This window comes from Parambassis ranga, chromosome 4 (assembly GCF_900634625.1).
Source record: "Parambassis ranga chromosome 4, fParRan2.1, whole genome shotgun sequence".
Lineage (NCBI taxonomy): Eukaryota > Metazoa > Chordata > Actinopteri > Ambassidae > Parambassis > Parambassis ranga.
The window spans coordinates 24,427,273-24,446,626 of record NC_041025.1 but is presented as its reverse complement, the minus strand read 5'-3'; the positions used below and the strand labels follow the sequence as shown (position 1 = coordinate 24,446,626).

General features: G+C 51.0%; 2 protein-coding genes across 2 annotated transcripts; both read right to left on the bottom strand.

The window, feature by feature from the left end:
• Positions 1 to 59: 59 nt before the first annotated feature.
• On the bottom strand, positions 60 to 7,574 carry slc30a7 (solute carrier family 30 member 7). Its single transcript, XM_028403694.1, has 11 exons — positions 7,431 to 7,574; positions 7,056 to 7,157; positions 5,419 to 5,532; positions 5,244 to 5,331; positions 4,989 to 5,118; positions 4,635 to 4,850; positions 4,497 to 4,544; positions 2,649 to 2,784; positions 1,534 to 1,624; positions 553 to 702; positions 60 to 476 (listed from the first exon to the last, which is right to left on the bottom strand). The coding sequence occupies exons 1-11, from the start codon at positions 7,508 to 7,510 to the stop codon at positions 429 to 431; spliced, it is 1,203 nt and encodes a 400-aa protein (XP_028259495.1). The 5' UTR covers positions 7,511 to 7,574; the 3' UTR covers positions 60 to 428.
• Positions 7,575 to 8,589: 1,015 nt separating this feature from the next.
• On the bottom strand, positions 8,590 to 18,555 carry vcam1b (vascular cell adhesion molecule 1b). The gene is made up of 10 exons (XM_028404591.1): positions 18,368 to 18,555; positions 16,786 to 17,088; positions 16,415 to 16,714; positions 16,077 to 16,337; positions 15,734 to 15,997; positions 14,789 to 15,064; positions 12,930 to 13,232; positions 12,536 to 12,808; positions 10,972 to 11,232; positions 8,590 to 10,897 (listed from the first exon to the last, which is right to left on the bottom strand). Exons 1-10 carry the CDS (start codon positions 18,411 to 18,413, stop codon positions 10,737 to 10,739), a joined length of 2,448 nt encoding a protein of 815 aa, XP_028260392.1. The 5' UTR covers positions 18,414 to 18,555; the 3' UTR covers positions 8,590 to 10,736.
• Positions 18,556 to 19,354: the final 799 nt, after the last annotated feature.

Genomic DNA, 19,354 nt, shown 5'->3' with positions numbered 1-19,354 from the left:
CAGAATTATTTATTACAGTTAAAAAAAAACCCACCAACCGGTCACATGGTTTGGTCACATGATTTGGCACAATAAAAAAACAGTGACATCACACTCACTGTGGCTGAATCAGCAGGTCCCAGCAGTGATGTCAGCGGCGGTGGGAGGGGCTCAGATTGTCTCTGATTCATGATGAAGGCACTTACCCAGAATACTTTGCGCCAGTCTACAAAGTGCAGGGAGGGAGGGGGGCCACGCTGCCCACCGACAGGTACAGGACAGGTACATGTTTTAAAAAGGGTGGGCGGGGCTTATCAGTTTTTTTTGCATGCCCCCCCTCCTCCTTCTCCTCATCCCCGTCTGTCCTGCAGGGATGTGGGGAGGTCAGAGGTCACCTGCAGCAGCAGACTGAGTGTGATTGGTCCCAGGTGTGGAGGAGGCGGAGCCTTTTACATGGCAGCCGTGTCAATCTGGACGTAAAGCTGTCGGACCCCCGCCTGTGGAGAGAAATCACAGTGACCACCAGGGACGCTGCAGCGGGTTCCTGCGCGGGGCTGTGCTGCGTTCAGGTACCTGTGTGAAGATGTTGTGCGTCTGGCTGAGGATCCAGCGGGTGTCGGCGTCAGGGGCGACCAGCAGCTTCAATGTTCCGATGTAAACATCAGTGCACAGGGTCCAGAAGTGGGGGTCCTGCAGGTTGTACACTCCCTGCAGCTGCTGCACCTGAAGGCAACACGACAAACAAGCAGTCAGACAAAACTGAGGTAAGATGGAGAGAGCTCCTCCACCCCGGTCCAGAGGCACTGTCCCTGATCGCCACGCAATGTTGCAGACACACAACACCTAAGACAGCCCTACAACATCCAGAGACTTAAAGTCCTCAGTGGATCTCATCCACCCCCGCTGCCCTGCTTTTTGACTACCCCAGGCTGGGTGATGAACAACCTCAGCAGACGGCATGCTGGTAGGACTGAGGAGATCCTCCTTCCACCGTCCGATAACAAACAAACAGTGTCGGTGGAGTACTGATTCCCCGTCCTGAGACGCCTGATGGTTCGCCAGAATCCTGACCAGGCTGACCGATAGTTCTCGTGCCCCCACAGCCACCCTCGCCGCGGCACACCCGGCCTGCTGTACCTATCAGCTGCCTCCAGAGTCCCGCAAGCCATGTTCAGTTCAGGTTTAATTAGACAGCATATTTTACACTCAGAATCGTCTTTAGGCCCTTTACAGACCCAGAGCCTGACCCTTTAACAGGAAGACACCTTGAACAGGACCCGGCTCATAAGGGGGGACCCTCCTGCTGATGGCAGGCCAGATAAAAGAGAAGAAGAGGGAGACAGGACAGAGAGGATGAAGAAGAGAGAGAGGAGAAGAAGAGGGAGACAGGACAGAGAGGATGAAGGAGAGAGAGAGAGGAGAAGAAGAGGGAGACAGGACAGAGAGGATGAAGAAGAGAGAGAGAGGAGAAGAAGAGGGAGACAGGACAGAGAGGATGAAGGAGAGAGAGGGAGGTTACTCCAGTGCTGTGTGATGGGCGTGGTCTGTACTCACCCTCTGGTAGCACTCTGGCAGGGCGTGGTCCAGCGAGGGTGGCGTTCTCTGCATCAGGATCCCGATGGACTCCTTCAGTAACGGCACCACGCTGCATGTCAGAGGTCAGAGGTCAGAGGTCAGGACAGCACACAGAAACAGTTTGAAGGAGAATCTTAAGGAGTTTGAACTCTGGGAACGTGCTGGCTGCTTCGTCTGGAGCTGGGCTCTGTGGTGACTTGGACTTTCCAGCTGCAGGAACCTGATACCTGTGGTTGTGTGAAGGCCTCTCAGCTGACCACAGCTCTGCTGACTCTGTAAATCTGCAGCTGTGTGTTCACTTCCAGCCTATCAGCCCACATCAGCACACATCAACTCCATTTATCACTTCTCAGAACTCAGCCCAGTGAGCCGGGACCGGACTCTGGGACCGCTTCCACGTCCATGCCGGCGGTTTGGCATCTTGTAGCCCATTAACTGCTAATTGCACATTCCTAACATTAGTGGGACCACTTTCCAAAGTGTCCAGCATTGATCTCCCTCCTTCCAGGCAGCCGCTGGTTTCAGGTCATTCTTCTGTGAGAGATAATCCATCACAGCCTGTGTTTACCCAGCTTAACTTCCTCTGGTGATGCGTTCACAGACCTACAGTCACATTTTCCAGGCTGATTTCTAAGGAAACTTCAAAGCCGGCACATGTGGTTCTTTTCAGGGCTCTGACCTGGGATGTTCTACGACGTAGTTCTATAATGAACTTTTAGGTTGGAGGTTCTAGAGTTCAGTTCAGTTTTCTAGTGACTTCAGAGGCTCCTCTGGTCAAACTAAACTCCAGACACTGAGGTGACAAAGTGTTCATCACCTTACTGTTCACCTTAATGCAGCACACACACACAGACACACACACAGACACACACACAGACACACGCACAGACACACACACAGACACACACACAGAGGGAGCAGGCCCCGCCCCCTCTACACATGTTCTTGCACACACAGCTGTCAAGTAGTGCGGTCTGAGCGACCACTCGAAGTCCCGCCCACCCTGGGCAGGCTGTAATTACAGCTGTCAATCAACAGGGTGGAGACACACACAGAGCGAGCAGCTGAAAGCATCAATGATCAGAGCGTGTCACCTGACTCCGATGAGGAGGGCGATCAGCATGGAGCAGATGGGATCAGCGATCATCAGATCGTACTTCTGCATCAGCAGAGCGGAGATGATCACACCGACGCTGCCCAGGGTGTCCGCGATGATGTGCAGGAGGACACCTGCAACAGACACACACACAGAGACACACACACACAGACAGAGACACACACACACAGAGACACACACACACAGACAGAGACACACACACACACAGAGACACACAGACACACACAGACTCTTCAGTCAAACCTTATAACCACAGAACCTGACGCTCAGGCTTCAGTTATCACACTGTTCATGGAAGAAGAAGAAAGTCAGCAGGAAATGTGTGTGACATGGTGTGTGAGCGCCCCCTGGTGGCTCCACAGAGGACAGCAAACTGCTGGAAACTCAGTTTACTGAGAAGAGCTTCCTGCTGATTAGGGCTGAACGATTTTAAGAATAAATTGAATTGCGATTTTTCTGGCAAATATTGCGATTTTGGTTTCATCCATGATTTTTTTCAAATCAAGTTTTAGTGCACATGAGCATTTGCAAAGATCACAGAAACTTACATCATACCTGGGGGTGGGCGATATGGCAAAAATTCAGGATTCTTTAATGATAAAATCACGATCTCGATTTGTTTTTACATTGACACTAATTTGCATGTTTCTGTGTAAATGACTTCAGGTAGCTACTCTGTCACTTCTCAAAAACTATCAGTAGATCTAAAAGTAAACTCTGATCACGTGCACTCAGTATTAGTTTCAATAAACATGAAAATTTAAATAACAATTACAGAACAAAATAAAGTTTTATTTCTAATAGGTTAAAAGAAGACTAATGTAGTTCTGTAAAGTATTATTCAACAGTCATTAAACAGACTGAAGTGAGCCTCCTAAGGTTAAACAGTAAATACAGTATGAGACTTAAGTAACTCTTAAAGTTCAATGTGATTTAGAACAAATGATCAAACTTTAATGGGAATCATATCTAAGGACAAACGGAGCTGCTGCTGTCAGCTCTGTCCACCGTTTACTAGAGTCCTCATGGAGCCTCTTCATCAAATGCCTGCGTTATTGTTTGGTGACGTCATTAGCTGCTGCCTCTGTCTGCATCTGATGTACACATGGGGCCCTCCCACTGCACACACACACACACACACACACACACACACACACACACACACACACAGACACACACACACAGGTGTAGAAGAGCTGCTGACGGCACAACAGCAGCGACCCTGAATATAAGGAGCTGGTAATGTTCAGAGAGGTGGGCGCGTACGTGCTCGTACCATTTAATACATTCGTATACACGCGGCCCTTCCACTGCGACACACGCCACGCACACACACAGACACAGGCTTAGAAGACGCACCGCTGCTGCCGGCAGAAACAGTACCGAACATAAAGGTGGAGTACGTTTTAGGGACCAGTTCCTCCGTTTTCTATTCGTTTTCAGCCGTAGCATTTGACAAAACAAAAACTGATTCAGTTAGGAGCAGTGCAAAAAAACGTGGCTTTGACGATCTCAAAATCGCGTCGTCTGAGATCGCGATTTTCGGTCTAAAACGATAGATCGTTCAGCCCTACTGCTGATGAAGACTCAGTCATTCAGGCCAGGTGGAGCAGCTGCACCTGTTAGAAGACGTCCAGCTGCTCCTCCAGCAGCGTCATCAGTTCTTAACTGTCTTCAAGAAACATGAACAAGCCAGAGGGTCACTGATCGCTGCAGAGCATGATCACAGCGATCAGGTTTCAATAATGAGCTAAAACATTTCCCGCCTCCTAAACAGTCAAAGATTACATATGTGTGTGTGTGTGTGTGTGTGCGCGCTTCTCACCCTGCAGGATCTGTTTGCTGGAGCCTTTTCCCGGCGTGTACTGCTCATCTGAAAGACAATAATACGATAACAGCAGATGTTCAGAGTTTAAACCCTCAGCTCTGACTGACAGGAGCGTCAGACTGTACACTCACTCACCATGACAGTGAGGCTCCTCATGGCTGTGACCGTGTCCTCCATGACCGTGTCCATGTCCTCCATGTCCATCATGACTGTGTCCATGTCCTCCGTGTTCATTATGACTGTGTCCATGTCCTCCGTGTTCATTATGACTGTGTCCGTGTCCTCCATGTCCTCCGTGACTGTGTCCATGATTCAAACTGCCATTAAACAGCGAGTGACTGTGGCCGTGACCTGAGGACAGACAGGAAGGCGTCAGACAACCAGGTGTCCACAGAGGCTGCATGAGGGCACCACGGAGAAACCACAGGGAGGTTTTACTGACTGTAGTTTGTTGTGGTTCTACAGAGCTGCAGTGGGTGCAGGTTTTACCTCCCTCTCCATGTGAGTGTCCATGTCCTCCATGTTGAAACACAAAGATCCCGACCAGGTTCACCAGCAGACCAGCCACAGAGACAGGAAGCAGACGGTCGTGGTGAACGTCAGGAGGCTCCAGAGCTCTCTGACGGACAGACAGGGAGACGGACAGAGAGACGGACAGACAGGGAGACGGACAGAGGTGATGACCTAACATGAGCACTGTTCCAGTTTAAAGGTGAAGACACAAAGTGTGTGTGTGTGTTCTACCTCGACTCCTTCAGAGAAAATGAAGAATGCGGTGAAGATGAGGAAGAGTCCGTTGACAAAGCCTGCCAGAACCTCCGCTCTCACGTAACTGAGACACACACACAGACACACACAGAGGATCAGTATCCTGTCAGACCTGAGTGACAGAGTTCAGAGTGACGGAGGGTCGGCTCACCCGTAGGAGAAGCTGTCGTTGGACCTCCACCTGGAGATGACAGAAGCTGCCAGACCTGCCAGCAGGGCGGTGCAGTCAAAGAACATGTGGAAGGAGTCTGAGATCAGACCTAAACTGAACACACACAGACACACACACAGGGGATGAGTGTTGACGTCACAGAGATCAGAGCTGAAACAGAGCGTCTGGATCACCTCACCCATCCACACCCTGCAGAGGCCACACCTGCCTGTAAAGCTGCCTCTATCAGGTTCATTTCTAGAGGACAGGTTCTTTGTGTCTGGTAACCTGAACCAACACCTGACCCACTTCACAGCCCGGTGGAAGCACATCAAGTCACTCACACGCTGCTAAAGCCGGCAGACGGCACTCAGCCTGTTTGATTCATGCTGATGTCACATATTCAGGTTGTTTTGTTTCCAGCTCTGCCACCGAACATCAGACTGATAATAAAATGTAATTACACCTCGCCCATAACATCATAGATCATAGTGAAGGTGTGGGGTTATGATCCAGATAATGGACGACGGACCCGTCTGACTTTAACCAGTCCAGCTGCTGATCCACTCTCTTCCTGATCCAGATCCACTCTCTTCCTGATCCACTCTCCTCCTGATCCACTCTCCTCCTGATCCACTCTCCTCCTGATCCACTCTCCTCCTGATCCACTCTCCTCCGATCCACTCTCCTCCGATCCACTCTCTTCCTGATCCACTCTCCTCCTGATCCACTCTCCTCCTGATCCACTCCACTCCTGATCCACTCCTGATCCACTCTACTCCTGATCCACTCCTGATCCACTCTCTTCCTGATCCACTCTCCTTCTGATCCACTCTTCCTGATCCACTCTCCTTCTGATCCACTCTCCTTCTGATCCACTCTTCCTGATCCACTCTCCTTCTGATCCACTCTCCTTCTGATCCACTCTCCTCCTGATCCACTCTCTTCCTGATCCACTCTCCTTCTGATCCACTCTTCCTGATCCACTCTCCTGATCCACTCTCCTTCTGATCCACTCTCCTTCTGATCCACTCTTCCTGATCCACTCTCCTTCTGATCCACTCTCCTTCTGATCCACCCTCTTCCTGAAGGTCATTCTTCATTCAGTCTTCATTTGTATGAGGCCAACAACAACTGAAGCTAACTTCCTGTTTCACTATAATAAAGTGTGAGCAGTGATGACAGCTGGACAGCTAGCATGCTCCTGACATCCAGCCCGGCTGGGACCATGATCCACATGTCAGAAACTACATGAAACAACACAACAGAACCAGACCGAGGAGTGTCTGTGTGACGGGCTGGCCGGCTGCAGTGTGTCGTTATGGATCATAAGTGAATGTAATGGATGCAGAGTGAGTGACGGGTCTGACTCCAGGCTGCAAACACGCTGCAGCATCAGTTGTTACGATGGTGGGAAGAGATGATAAATAAACACACGGTTGTTGTGTCATGTTCAGTGTTTATATTTTCTGTCAGTTTAAACATGATCAAGTCTCTGGAGTGAACTTTCCGCCCTCCCTTCTGCTTTCAGTTTACAGCTGACGCTCACACACTGGGCTGCTTCATGCTAATGCTAACACATACGTGGCACATCCAGAACACACACACACACTGATGCTAACACCGTGTTAGCTTACCTGTTACTCCAGATGCCGTACGTCAGCTCCACGAAGGCGAAGGACAGATTGAGACAGAGGAAGAAGAACAGGTTCCTGGAGGTTTTATCAGCGAGGATCGACCTGGAATTAAAACATTATTCACACATCAGGCAGCAAGCCAGCAGCTCAGAGCAGAAACAGGGACTAAAACACGGGAAATTAACCCCTCACGAGTACATTCACACACAACACAGCAGCAGAAACACGCGCTAACGGCTGACAGGTCGAGAAATGACACGTTTGATTCAGACTGAACTCTCAGGGTACAGATTTGTTCAAGCTAGCAGCCGGTCAGCATCAGGCTAGCAGCTCTCAGTTAGCCGCTGTTAGCATCATTAGCAGCGGTGAGTTTACCTGAACCATCCGGAAAGTTTCACCAGCAGGTTAAACTTGGCCGGTTTGTACTCGTCATCTTTAACAGATAAAGGTAGCATCTTCACACCTGGACACACACACACTCACACATTCACCGGGTGCGTTAGCTACGGGATGCTAAGCGTCAATTTCCGGTCTGGACAGATTTCACAATAAAGCTCTTAGGGTACTAAAAAAATGAAGTAACCGACTTCTTACTAAACTCACCACTGACTCATATTTATATGTATTCTATATAATCTGTAACTATAATTTAACTGTTAAATTATGAAATCGGTGATTTAGTTTCAGGAAGACCCAGCAAACAGTTAAAATATCAGATTAATTTAGTTCATCCATCATTATTGACTTATTGTAATTTTACATTGTCCGATCAAACTCATTGAATCTGAATAAACCCGGTGTTTTATCAATAACAGAAATAATTAAAAGACGTGACTTTTCAGAATAAAAGCCTCGCGCTGTGTCAGCTGTGAGCAGCAGGTGGCGCTGCAGTGCTGCCGATGTTCGGTCAGTGGGTCTGGAGCCTCTCTCGGGTCAAAGTCTGAGCAGGTTTACACACACAGCCAATCACCTCAGCTCACACAGATCGATGGATGTGTTGATCAAACAGGCCACATGTCACATGTCACATGCAGGAAGTGAAACACACAGGGTCACGTGTGACAGCTGACCTACCTGTAAACACTGTCGGTGTGATGTGTAGTGATGAGAGGACTCTGTTTCCAAGGTAACTACAAACCTGAGTGACCTCATCAGGATGGAGGAGCAGACGCCGACGCTCCATCAGCAGCAGCAGCAGCAGCAGCTCCGTCCTCTTCCTCCACCTCCTTCTGTACACCAGGTTTAAACACCAGCGGCCCAGCTCGCTTCACAGGCAGAGGAAGTGAACCCTGGAGGTGCAGAGTGACATCCTGAGGTGGAGCTTCAGTTGTCAGAGCTTTCACTGTTTTTCTGCTCACCACAGGGAGGTTTGACAGGCGTTTATTTTGAAAAAACCCCCACCTTCAAACACACACAGACAGTACAATAAGAGTGGAACTCTTATTGTGACAGTTTCCTGTCAGAGTGACATGGCGAGTGGATGTCCACACAGCCACATTCTGAGCGGTATAAACACAAAGGTTCAGAGTCGGTGTCATTTCGTTTCATTTTAATTAAGCATCATCAGCATCCTGTGTACAGTTACCATGGTTACAGCTGCTTCCAGCTGTTTACTGGCTGATACAAACAGAGTCCATTTAACTGCAGAGACACCCTGAGACACCACCTGTTTACACCGAGAAGCTGAACACTTGAACACAGATATCTGTTTTTATTTCCACTGTAAAGACTCAAAGACTCAAAGACATGTTAGCACTGCTGTCAACACGCCTGCATGTTAACGGACTGGATGACGCTGTCAGAGCAGAGCCGGAAGGACAGACTCATGGACACACTGTCCAGCTTGTTCTGGCCCGGACCTGATGGGGACCTCTGTGTCCCTGCAGGCTGTGAGCCCGGCTCCCTCTCTGCTGAATCAGCTGACATGTTTAAGTAACTCGTGATAAATGTGTTTCTTTTTTGCTCCAGCTGGTGTTTTTCACTCGTGTGGCGTTCGCTGTCCTGCCAGGCCTCCGTGACCCCCGGCCCCTGAGCGCTGTTCTGCTGCGTCTTGTCATTTTAATCTCCTGCTCCGCTGGTATTTCCTGCCTGACAGAAGATGGAGCCCGTGTTTTCCTGACCCTGAAGCAGCACTTACAAACGGCAGCAAAGGTCCTCCGTGTGGACCATCTCGGACCTCTGACCCCTGACTCCTGGGCAGAGCTATATTTAAATGATGATGATTATTTATGGAGTTGTTAACAGTGAGGCAAAGATGATGTGGACTTGCTCTGATGAATCCTTCCAGACTGAGCGGGCTGTCCACAGACCTTTGATCCTCACAGTCTTCGCCCGCTGATGGAGACCATGCTGTGAGACTCAGAGCGTCTCCTGAACAGACTGTCTCTGTGTGCAGAGTCTGAACTGAAACCGGTCCAAGCGCTTGAGAGGTCTGATCCACATTCACGCCTCTCTTCACACCTCGCACCCGTTTCCATGACGACGGGCCGAGGCGCCAATCAGCAGCGTCCTGAAGACAAAAGCCACCAGAACACTTCTAATCTGTCTGTTTCAGCAGTGTTTGTCTCAGGTCCTCGGTGTCCTCGGTGTCCTCTGTCCCCTGCCATGAACCCTGAGGACAGATTATTCTTCACTTTGCTCCTGACTGAATTTCCACTGGAGCCTGAAAACAAACAGTCTGTCAGGTCTGGACTGCAGTTTGAGCCGTCACCACGGTAACCAGCTGAGACTTCTCGTAAACACTGTGAGTCTGACAGAAGTGAAAGAGAAATCTGCTCAGACCCTGGAAATTCCCAGGAACAAAGAAGTCCCACTTCCTGTTCCAGCAGGCCGCGAGGACCACCGGGCCGCCCTCTGATCCACAGTCTGATACTCTTCATCATGAACACCAGCAAGAACCAGGAGGGAGAGTCAGTCTGTCTCTGACAGGAAGACAGCCGGTCAGAGGTGAAGTGTTATTCAGCTCAGCCGGTAAAGGGACAGTTCGCTTAAAATGAAGGTCAAAGTTCACAGTTACTGAAATGAGTCCAACAGGCTGGACGGTTCCAGGGTGGCGCCCAGACGCTGAGAGCACAAAATCACATTTTAGGATGGAGAAGCGACGGCTGGTTTCCACAGACTGTACAGAGCTAGCCACAGACTGCTAGCTGGTAACCATGTGCTAGGAGCCGCTAGCCCAACAGGTGGAGTCAGCGGCACACAAGGAGAAGCTAGCCACATGCCTCAGACTGCTAAATGCTAAAAGTAGAGAGCAGCAGCACATGGCTGGCAGGTCGGAGCCACATGTGGGGATGTTAGCATGTAAATGTAGACTATAAGGACCAGGTGGTGTCGACATGTAGAGAGGTAGCGGCAGCCATTGTGACACATTCAGGGCCGGCAGATTTTGGAGTTGTGGCTGTGAGAGGTGAGAGGGGGCAGGGATGTGGAAGCAAGCCGCCGCGTGCTGCTCAGCTGCACGTCGGCAGCCTGTGGAGTGGAGGGGGGACATGATGCCACGTCTCAGCACGCCAAAGCCACACGGTCAGATATATTACAGAGGGTTCAGGGACATCAGTCACACTTTAAACACTGGCAGCAACATGTGGGGACATGGGAGTCTTGGAAGGACTTTGAGGTCACATGTCCAGAAGTGGCGGCCACGTTTCAGAGACTGAACGAGCCGTTAGTCCGGCGTCAGCCTCAGGCTGAGGGCGGGGCCGACTGGGGCAGCTGGTAGAAGCCCTTCTTCCTGGATCGCCTCAGGTAGTCCAGGACCAGAACTGAAGCTGCCAGCCCGGCGGCCACGCAGACCGTCGGTACGATGATGACGCCGATGCCGGGAGGAGAGATGCTGCTTCTCTCTGCAGGAAGAGGAGCAGTAAGCTGAATCCTCATTATAAAGGACGTTAACATTAAGGAGGACGGCCTGACTGACCTCTGACACTGATGGTGAAGACTTTGACCTGGTACCCGAGCTCGTTGGTCACGTTGACCTGGTACAGCCCCGAGTCTCTGGCTGTGACGTTGACCAATTGGAAAGTGCAGTTAGGGGAATAAAGCTCCGTCCCATTGGTCAGTTTCTTCAGGATCACGACTGATGGCGGGAAGCTGATGGTCTTGCAGCACACGGTGACATTTTGTCCCTCTTGGACCACCACAGACGGCAGGACCAGAACCGTGGTGTTCCTGGGAGGAGCTGGAAAGAAAGCCACACCAGAGGTCATTCATGGAGTCTGAGCTGCAGCTGTACACACACACACACAGAGGAGCAGTGACCAATGAGAGCACACTGACTGATCATGTGACAGGAGGAAGAACACACAGGGTCTGGTGGATTTTGTGAGTGCAGCCGCTGCAGAGTAACAGAACATTCTGCTCTCTCTGAGATGATCAGCGCGCTGAAAGAGTTAATCCTGTGTGACTAAGTGATGAGTGCGGTACCACAGTGATTGACGGGCCTCTGTGGGTCAGACTGTGATGTTCTGCTGTGGAGCTGGATCTGGTGACTAATAATCAGTCAACATCACGACCACTGACGCCCACAGATAAGAGTGAAGCTGGACCCGCTGAGACCTGCTGAGACCCGCTGAGACCTGCTGAGACCTGCTGCTGATGGCTCATTAGTACAGATCAGATCCCGCGCTCTGTAACAGGCTGTGAAGTGGCCTGTGCTGAACCTGTTGACCTGCGGTCAGGCTGACACATCGTCACCCGATACTGGACAACTGGATGTGAGACTGGATTACTTCTCCTAACAGGCCGTTATCATCCGGTCACTTCCTGTCTCCTGTTTCCAGTTTAAAGCTTCTTTATTTCTCTAGAATGCAGAAAGCGGCTTGAATCTCCCATCGTGTATGAAGAGGTTCCCTATAAACCATCCAGACCCCTGAGATCATCAGGGACAGGACCAGGTCAGGACCACACAGAGTGAAGCAGGATTCGGTTGTTCTGCCCCTCACCTGTGGAGCAGCCTTCCTGAACACCTGCGCTCTGCTCAGACAGTCACTTTAAGTCTGAAAAACCGTTCATCCCATGTAAAGCCCTCTGAACTGCCTTGTGTATGAGTGGTGCTGTATAAATAAACCTTGCCTTGCCTACACCACAGATCAGAGTCTGACCGGAGACCCTCAGCCTCCGCTCCGTGGTCACACCTACCCCAGCCTCCCAGCTGATGACATCCAGGAGTTCTGAGGTTCAAAGTGAGCTGATGGAGCCGCGAGCTGTTTGACAGTTGGCTGTTTGTTCTGATTAGCTGCGTGTCGGACTCATGACTCAGAGTTTATTTCTGTCCCAGCACGCTGTGAAGGAGTGGGAGGTCGACCCTCTGATAACAGAGAAACATACCACAGAACAAAAAGCAGAACAAGAACTGAAGGCTGGAGGGACACGGAGCTCCAGAACCAGAACTATGAGGATGAGTCCTCATAGAAGCAGCTCATCAGTAATTCACCTCGCTCTTTGCTTTTTGAATTAAATTCTTATGAACATGGAGGTCTGACCTCTGACAGTGACGGATCTGGAGTCCAGTTTGGATCCGTACTCGTTGGAGGCTTCACACTCGTAGGTGCTGGAGTCTTCCAGCAGGGCGGAGGAGAGGCTGAAGGTCAGCGAGGAGGAGGAGGCGGGGTCTGTCCTATGAAGCTCGCTCCCATTGCGTCTCAGGATCAGGGCAGGGGGCGGAGCTCCATCTGCATGACAGGTAAACGTCACCTGCTGACCCTCCAGCACCTCCTCAGGTGGACTGACTGACAGAGACGCCGTCCTCGGAGCATCTGCGACACAAAAAGACAAAACCAAAAGCTCAGCAACACCTGAGTCAAACGTGGCTCTAGCTAACTCAGATGAACCCTGCACCTCTTCCAGACCCAGAATCTGGTTTGGACAGACACTCACAGTGGACCTGCAGAGGGATGCTGGTCCTTCTGGTCCTCCACGCGTCTCCGCCCTCAGTCAGGAGTTCTGCTGTGCAGGTCAGGAGCTGCTGATCCTCCAGGACCTGGTGCTGAAGAACCGATGAGACGTTCTTCAAAGAGCCAGAGAACCCAGACGACTCTGACATCAGCGATGTGTTCCCCAGCTGCCATCGGATCCTCAGCTGATTGGCTGAGAAGACGTTGATGACATCACAATGAAGGAGCACCTCCTGGCCCAGCATGGTGGGACCTGGATCCTTCAGAACCGGATCAGACGGAAATGCTGGAATAAACACGGCAAAGACACAGTTAGACCACCACTAAGCAGAGGAACAGGTTTACAGATCAGAAACTAAAACCAGATTATTGATGATGAATTCTGAAACTATGTTTGGCTGATGCAGGGTCTGAACTCCTGAACCTCTGGAACTAAATCCTTCTTTAATAAGTTCTGCGTCCTGTTTAAGACCTCTGAACCTTCTAATAACCACACAGGGATCAACAGTCAGACTCAGCTTTACAGTCGGAGCCTTTTTTATTCCAGGAAGTCAGATGTTGATGCTCCTCCTCCATGATGATGTGAACTTCCAGAGCTGCAAATCTGGAATCTGTGGGACTAAGAAATAAAGCCTGCAGTTCCTCCAGTGTCCACATGAGGCTCCAAAACTCGGTTTTGTTTTGTCGACCTCAAGTGGACACCGGAGGAACTGCAGATTTTAGCTTCTGTGTGAGCTTACAGCAGAAATAAGCACAGCCCGTGTGATTGACAGGTGTGTGCCTCTTTGCCCATATTTGGATGAATCAGGAGGTGAGGTTGTCTTTCAAGATGGCCGCCAGAAACAGAACTGAGGATCTGCCTGGAGGAGCAAACAAACATCTTTAATGTCTCAGGGCGTCCTGGCTCTGAACTCTGGACCTGCTCCGGACGACTGAGGGTCTTTATGGTCGCTTCTCAGACGGGCGCCTTGTAGGTTCCTGCTGTCAGTCTCTGAGTGATCTCTTTATATGAAGTGGATCAAACTGCTGAAGGAGAGTAAAGAAACCTTTAATCTGATGGTTCCTGTCAGAAGCACTGACTCCTCTCTGTGTGGGAGGCTCCCACAGTGTTTCAGTGTTGTGTCACTTCCTGACAGTCAGAGCGCAGGAGTTTGTCCTCCTCCTCAGATTAAAGAAGACCGTCAGCAAATTCTCTGAACAGTACAACTGAGTATCAGTTCTTCTTGTAAGACTCACAGTTATGTTAGGACAGGAGTGAGGCCGGGTCTTTGAGCAGACTATGATGATGCTGCCAACACGGCGGCGCTCTGAGCCTCCCACAGGGACTCAGAGCGGCTCCACGTGGTCGACGTCACACAGAAAGCGGCGCCTGTGACGGCGCTAACCTCTGCACAGGCTTTTATTGTGAAATGATGTTTTGGAAAACGTGACTCCAGCAGGAAGCGGTGCATAGGTGCGTGTATTTTCAGCTCTATGAGGATGTTGCCGCTGCAGAGCTCAGCTCTGCGACCTTTGACCCCGTTCTTGCAGCAGCAGCGGGACTGAGACCTCCAGCGGCGGCGCCTCTGAGATGTGCAGCTGTATCTGATTTATGAGCTGCTCCTCTTTCCCATTAAACCACTGAGATCATGGGACAGGATGTCCGAGCCCTGTTGTGCAACCTGAGGGTCCAGACTGCTGGAAGTCCTCCAAGATCCTTCAAGAGAGGCGCACACTTGGTTTAACGGTCCATCACAGCCCACTTCCTGTTACTGCTCACTGTTTATTTATTACACCAGACGTCAGACTCAGCTGTGAACTAGAGAGTGTGGGACCAGTGTTACATGATGTTATATGACTCACAGTAGACGTGGACCTGGATGTCTCTGGTCCTGATGACGGAGTCGCACTCGGCCTCGCAGCTGTACCCTCCCTGATCCTGCAGGTCCAGGTCCTGCAGGTGGAGCAGAGACACCCCGTCCTGCTGCCGTGTCCTCTGGAGGACGGTGCGGTTCTGGTCTGTCCTCCTCCAGGTGACGGACGGAGGGTGGAGGCATCCGGAGGCGTTGCAGGTCAGACTGAGGGCCGAACCCCGATCCGCCGAGACCTGAGGACTCAGCACCACCTGCAGAGGGTGAGCTAAGGAGACGGGTCATGGATGAGAGCAGGATGGGACGCTGAACAATTTGTTTCTAGGGGGACCCAAAAGAGTGACGGACCTGCTGCCACCGGCCTCCTGTCACGGACTGAAATATGATTTATTTATTTAGATTTAACATCGATCGGCATTTGAATGATCATTGGCTCAGCTCGGTCCGCCCTGGTTTGAGGTCCCCTGGAAACATTCTCGTCTGTTGGTTCTGTTTTGTTTGAGCTGTGAAATTAATGAAATCTGTGTTTGGTTTTAATTTCTCAAGTTTCTGAGCCGTTTTGAGTGAGATGTGATTTTTGGCCTTGAACTCGTCTCCACCCTCACTGCTAACACCTCCCTGCAGTGTGAGCAGTGAGGTGGAGACACTTCTCAGACGTCCTGAGATTAAGATTAAGATTAAGAAACCTTTAACCTTTTGATATCTTGATGATTAAATCACACATTAGAGATAAATAATCTCATCGAGGAGCTCACATGGAAACAGCTGACTGATGATCAATCAGCATTTTCTTTTAGCTGTGATTATGTTGTTCCTCTTTAATCTTGATGTTTGAAATATTGTTCTTGACCTTAATCTGTTTTTTTTTTGGTCAGTCATGATGGAAACTTCCTCTGAGTTTATAATCTCACTTTAATCTCAGATTAGGCTTCTGTACCTCTGACGGTGACGGAGGCGGAGACCAGCTGGGACCCGTATTGGTTGGAGGCGTCACACTCGTAGAGGGCGGAGTCTTCCAGTCTGGAGGAAGGGATGGTGAATGTCAGCGAGGAGGCGGAGTCAGTCCTCAGAAGCTTCCTCCCTCTCCTCAGCACCAGCGTGGTGGGCGGAGCTCCGTATGAGTGACAGGTAAACGTCACCTGCAGACCCTCCACCACCTCTTCACCTGGACTCACTGACAGGGTGGTGTTGGTGGGCAGAGCTGTGGGGGAGGGGCAGACAGGTGTGTCAGAGCGGCGCTCAGGTAAACAGGGCGGAGACAAAACAGCAGGTTAACTGACCGTGAACAGTGACGGTGATGGCGGCGCTCTGGGTTCCTTCGCTGTTTCCTGCCTCACACTCGTACTGTCCGGCATCCCAAAGCGTCACCGCCGTGAACTGAAGCTGGCCGCCCTGACCCCGCCGCTCAGACCGCCCGTCCGGCATCCTGAGGCTCCAGGTGAGCGTCGGCTCAGGGTTGCCTGTTGCTGAACAGGTGAGATTGAGCGGAGCGCCGGCCATCACCACCACCGACTCTGATATCGCCGTGACAACAGGAGCATCTGCAGAGAAGAGGAGGGGGAGGAGTCAGGGTCCAGGTCTGTGAGGAGGGCAGCAGGACTCAGACTGCAGGACTCACAGAGGATGTTTAGGGGGACGGTGGTCTCTCTGGTCTCATCTGGCAGGTCCTGCAGCTCCAGTGTGGCCCTGCAGCTGATGTCCTCTCCGGAGTCCTCATTCATAGGCGTGAACCTGTAATCAGACTGGACCGTGCTGGACCCAAAGTCTCCCATGACTCTCTTCAGGACGGTGTCCTCCCTGAGCCAGGCGAGGTCCAGCCGCTCGGCAGGGTAAATGCCAGACACCTGACAGGTCAGGACGGACTCGGCCCCCAGTCTCAGGCGGTCCTGTCCTGTGATGACAGGGGCTGATGGGAAGGCTGGAAGAGACAGAGGACAGTTAGCTTTCTGTGAGACAACTCAGAGGGTCTGGATCTGACTCTGGACTCACAGTAAACCTGCACCGAGGTCTTCACTTGTTTGCTCTCCTCTCCACAGCCGACTTTGCACAGCAGCCACCCCTCGTGCTCCATCTGCACGGGGTCAAAGGTCACCACGGAGTTATTCCTGTTGGTGCTGACGATGGCGGTCAGAGGCCGGTCCCCCAGCAGGGACCAGGACACGCTGGGCATCGTGGGACAGTCGTGAAAAGAGCACACCAACTGCTGGCGCCCCCCCAGCCGGAAAAGAGGGTTCCTGGGAGACACGTCCACACGCAGACCCTGAACGCACCACGATGACATCAGCAGTGCAGCTGTGGAGAGAAACAACAACAAGTGCAGAATGTAAACAACAATAAATGCAGAGTAAACAGTCCAGCAGCTGCTCCGCTCCGTTAGCGTAGCACGTGATGCACGGGGGCCACGTTCGTTCGTTTCTGGTCAGGTTATTGATCAGCTGTTTGATGTCCTCGCAGAATGAAGGATTCATTTGTCCGTTCAAACCACTAAATGAAACAAATAAACTGAGAGTTTATAATAACAAATTACAAATGATCAGCTGGGCGAAGTCACCAGAGGCTAATGCTAATGCTAGCAGGCTGGGAGCAGACAGGTGTGTTGTGTTTTGTCCTGAAGCTTCAAAAACCAAATAAAATCCCAAAGCAAGGAAATGTGGCGAAACTCCTCAGACTGAGTTTGAACTCTTTAGTCACACTGATCGGATCAGCCTCACTGATCACGTTAACTCAGGTAGGTGATGAGATCCATGTCAGCTGCTTTGAAGCTGGTGTTTTCAGGAAGGAGCTGTCTGATTGATGGGGCCCGGGGGCCAACAGGGGCCCTTTGACCGGTCAGGATTTAAATGTGTCAGAGGTGCGTTCAGGGGCCACGAACTTTAACACGACTTCCGACCACTTAAAGGGAAACACACGCTGGAGGCAGCCGACACTGAAACAATCCAAACTGCTGGGCAGAGTCCGAGCAGGTTCTGCTCACCCAGCAGGACTCAGCAGAGACCCGCACAAAGAAGACTACGTACATGAAGGAGCCAGAGCACTGAAATCCTGCCTGGAAACGCTCACTTTAACCCTTCAGCAGCCGCTCAGGACAGAGTCACAGCTGCCTCTGAACAAAGTCCAGACAAATATGCAAATCATCACGTTCAGCTCTTTCATGTTTCTACAGTTCTACAGGAAGTCCACTGAAACTGAAAGATTTAGGAACCCTGAGGAAACAATGAGCGTTCTGCAGGTCGAAGTGTCATGATCCAAAACCAGCAGAAAATACAGAAAACTGAGAGGCCAGTAAACACAACGCCCCCCCCGGGGTCGTGACCCCTCAGCAGGCGTCACCTGACGCTTCAATCCACTGATACACTGATATTAGAGAAATGTATGATCAATGCAGACTAACAGAGCCGTTCACAGGAGCCTCTCAGCTCGCCTCATGTTGTTATTCACCACAAGCTGAGGAGCAGACAGCTGTAAACCTGAGCGCTGACGCTGTTTCACCACTTTCATGATTCAAATAAAAACAAAAAGTAAAATAAAAAAAATAAAAACCGGCCTCATGAGTGAGCAGCAGGAGTCCTACCTGAGATCAGCTGAATAAACATCCTGCAGGGCGACAGCGGATCCATCCTCTGCACACAGACCGAGGATTAAACACACCGACGGATGAGTGGATGGATGAATGGGTGGAGGGCTGGATGGAGGTCTGGGTGCAGGGACGAGCAGAGCGACGTCTCCTTTGTGTCGGGGCTTCAGCGTCTGAAGCAGAAAATCAGCTTGTGTCTGTAGATTGTCCTCTGAAGAAACGCCCCCTCGATCATCCAGCCCTCTGTGTGTGTGTGTGTGAGGCTGCAGACCACAGCGCCCTCTGCAGGACAGCACCATGGACTGCACTGGAAAACATCTTCACCTCTTCCTTCCCTTCTCTGTGCACAACTGTAAATGTAAGTTTTTAAAGACTGGTTTTCTTTTTGTGTTGATTAACGTCATCATCGTTAACTGATCACAGATAAACCCAGAGAGGAGCTGCAGGCTGCAGACGGAAAAGCTCTTATTCATGTCTCTGGAGACATCGGAGACGCCGTCTCAGAGGGGTCAAAGGTCCGTCTGTCTCTTTCTGTTCTTCTGTCTTCAGGGTAAAAATGACTCTACCCCACATGACCCGGGAGACTTCAGGCATGAGGAATATTTGACAGTGTTTGTTTTGCAGCCAGCGTCCTGTAGAGGTGAGAGATGATTGATTGATTGATTGCTGTGAAGACACTGATAGCAGGCTGAGCAGATCACAGCCTCAGGGAGTCAGGGAGCATGTTTTGATCAGTCTGATGATGATGTCATGTGACCAGTGTGTGGACATGTGTGGAGGTGACCTTGGGGGGGGGGGGGGGGGGGGGGGGCTCTGTTGGTTTAGACTCAGACATCAGTGTGTGTCAGTGTGTGTGTTTAACTCGGGCTCGCGGCCGTGGCAGCCAGGAGCCTCGACTGTTTGAAGGCACTGAACCGTCTCGTGGACCTGGGCTGACGGCTGATGTGTTCTGATCATCACATCAACGCTGCATCCTGCTACAAA

What these genes read in the sequence shown, in the direction of transcription:
- vcam1b (XM_028404591.1), bottom strand. Translation starts at nt 18,413, where the DNA reads ATGGATCCGCTGTCGCCCTGCAGGATGTTTATTCAGCTGATCTCAG. An exon ending in CATCACCGTCACTGTTCACG is followed by an intron (nt 15,998 to 16,076) that starts GTCAGTTAACCT and finishes CCTCCCCCACAG; the next exon opens with CTCTGCCCACCAACACCACC. An exon ending in CGCCTCCGTCACCGTCAGAG is followed by an intron (nt 15,065 to 15,733) that starts GTACAGAAGCCT and finishes CCGTCTCCTTAG; the next exon opens with CTCACCCTCTGCAGGTGGTG.
- slc30a7 (XM_028403694.1), bottom strand. Translation starts at nt 7,510, where the DNA reads ATGCTACCTTTATCTGTTAAAGATGACGAGTACAAACCGGCCAAGTTT. An exon ending in TGCCAGAGTGCTACCAGAGG is followed by an intron (nt 703 to 1,533) that starts GTGAGTACAGAC and finishes TGTTGCCTTCAG; the next exon opens with GTGCAGCAGCTGCAGGGAGT. An exon ending in CGCACAACATCTTCACACAG is followed by an intron (nt 477 to 552) that starts GTACCTGAACGC and finishes TTCTCTCCACAG; the next exon opens with GCGGGGGTCCGACAGCTTTA.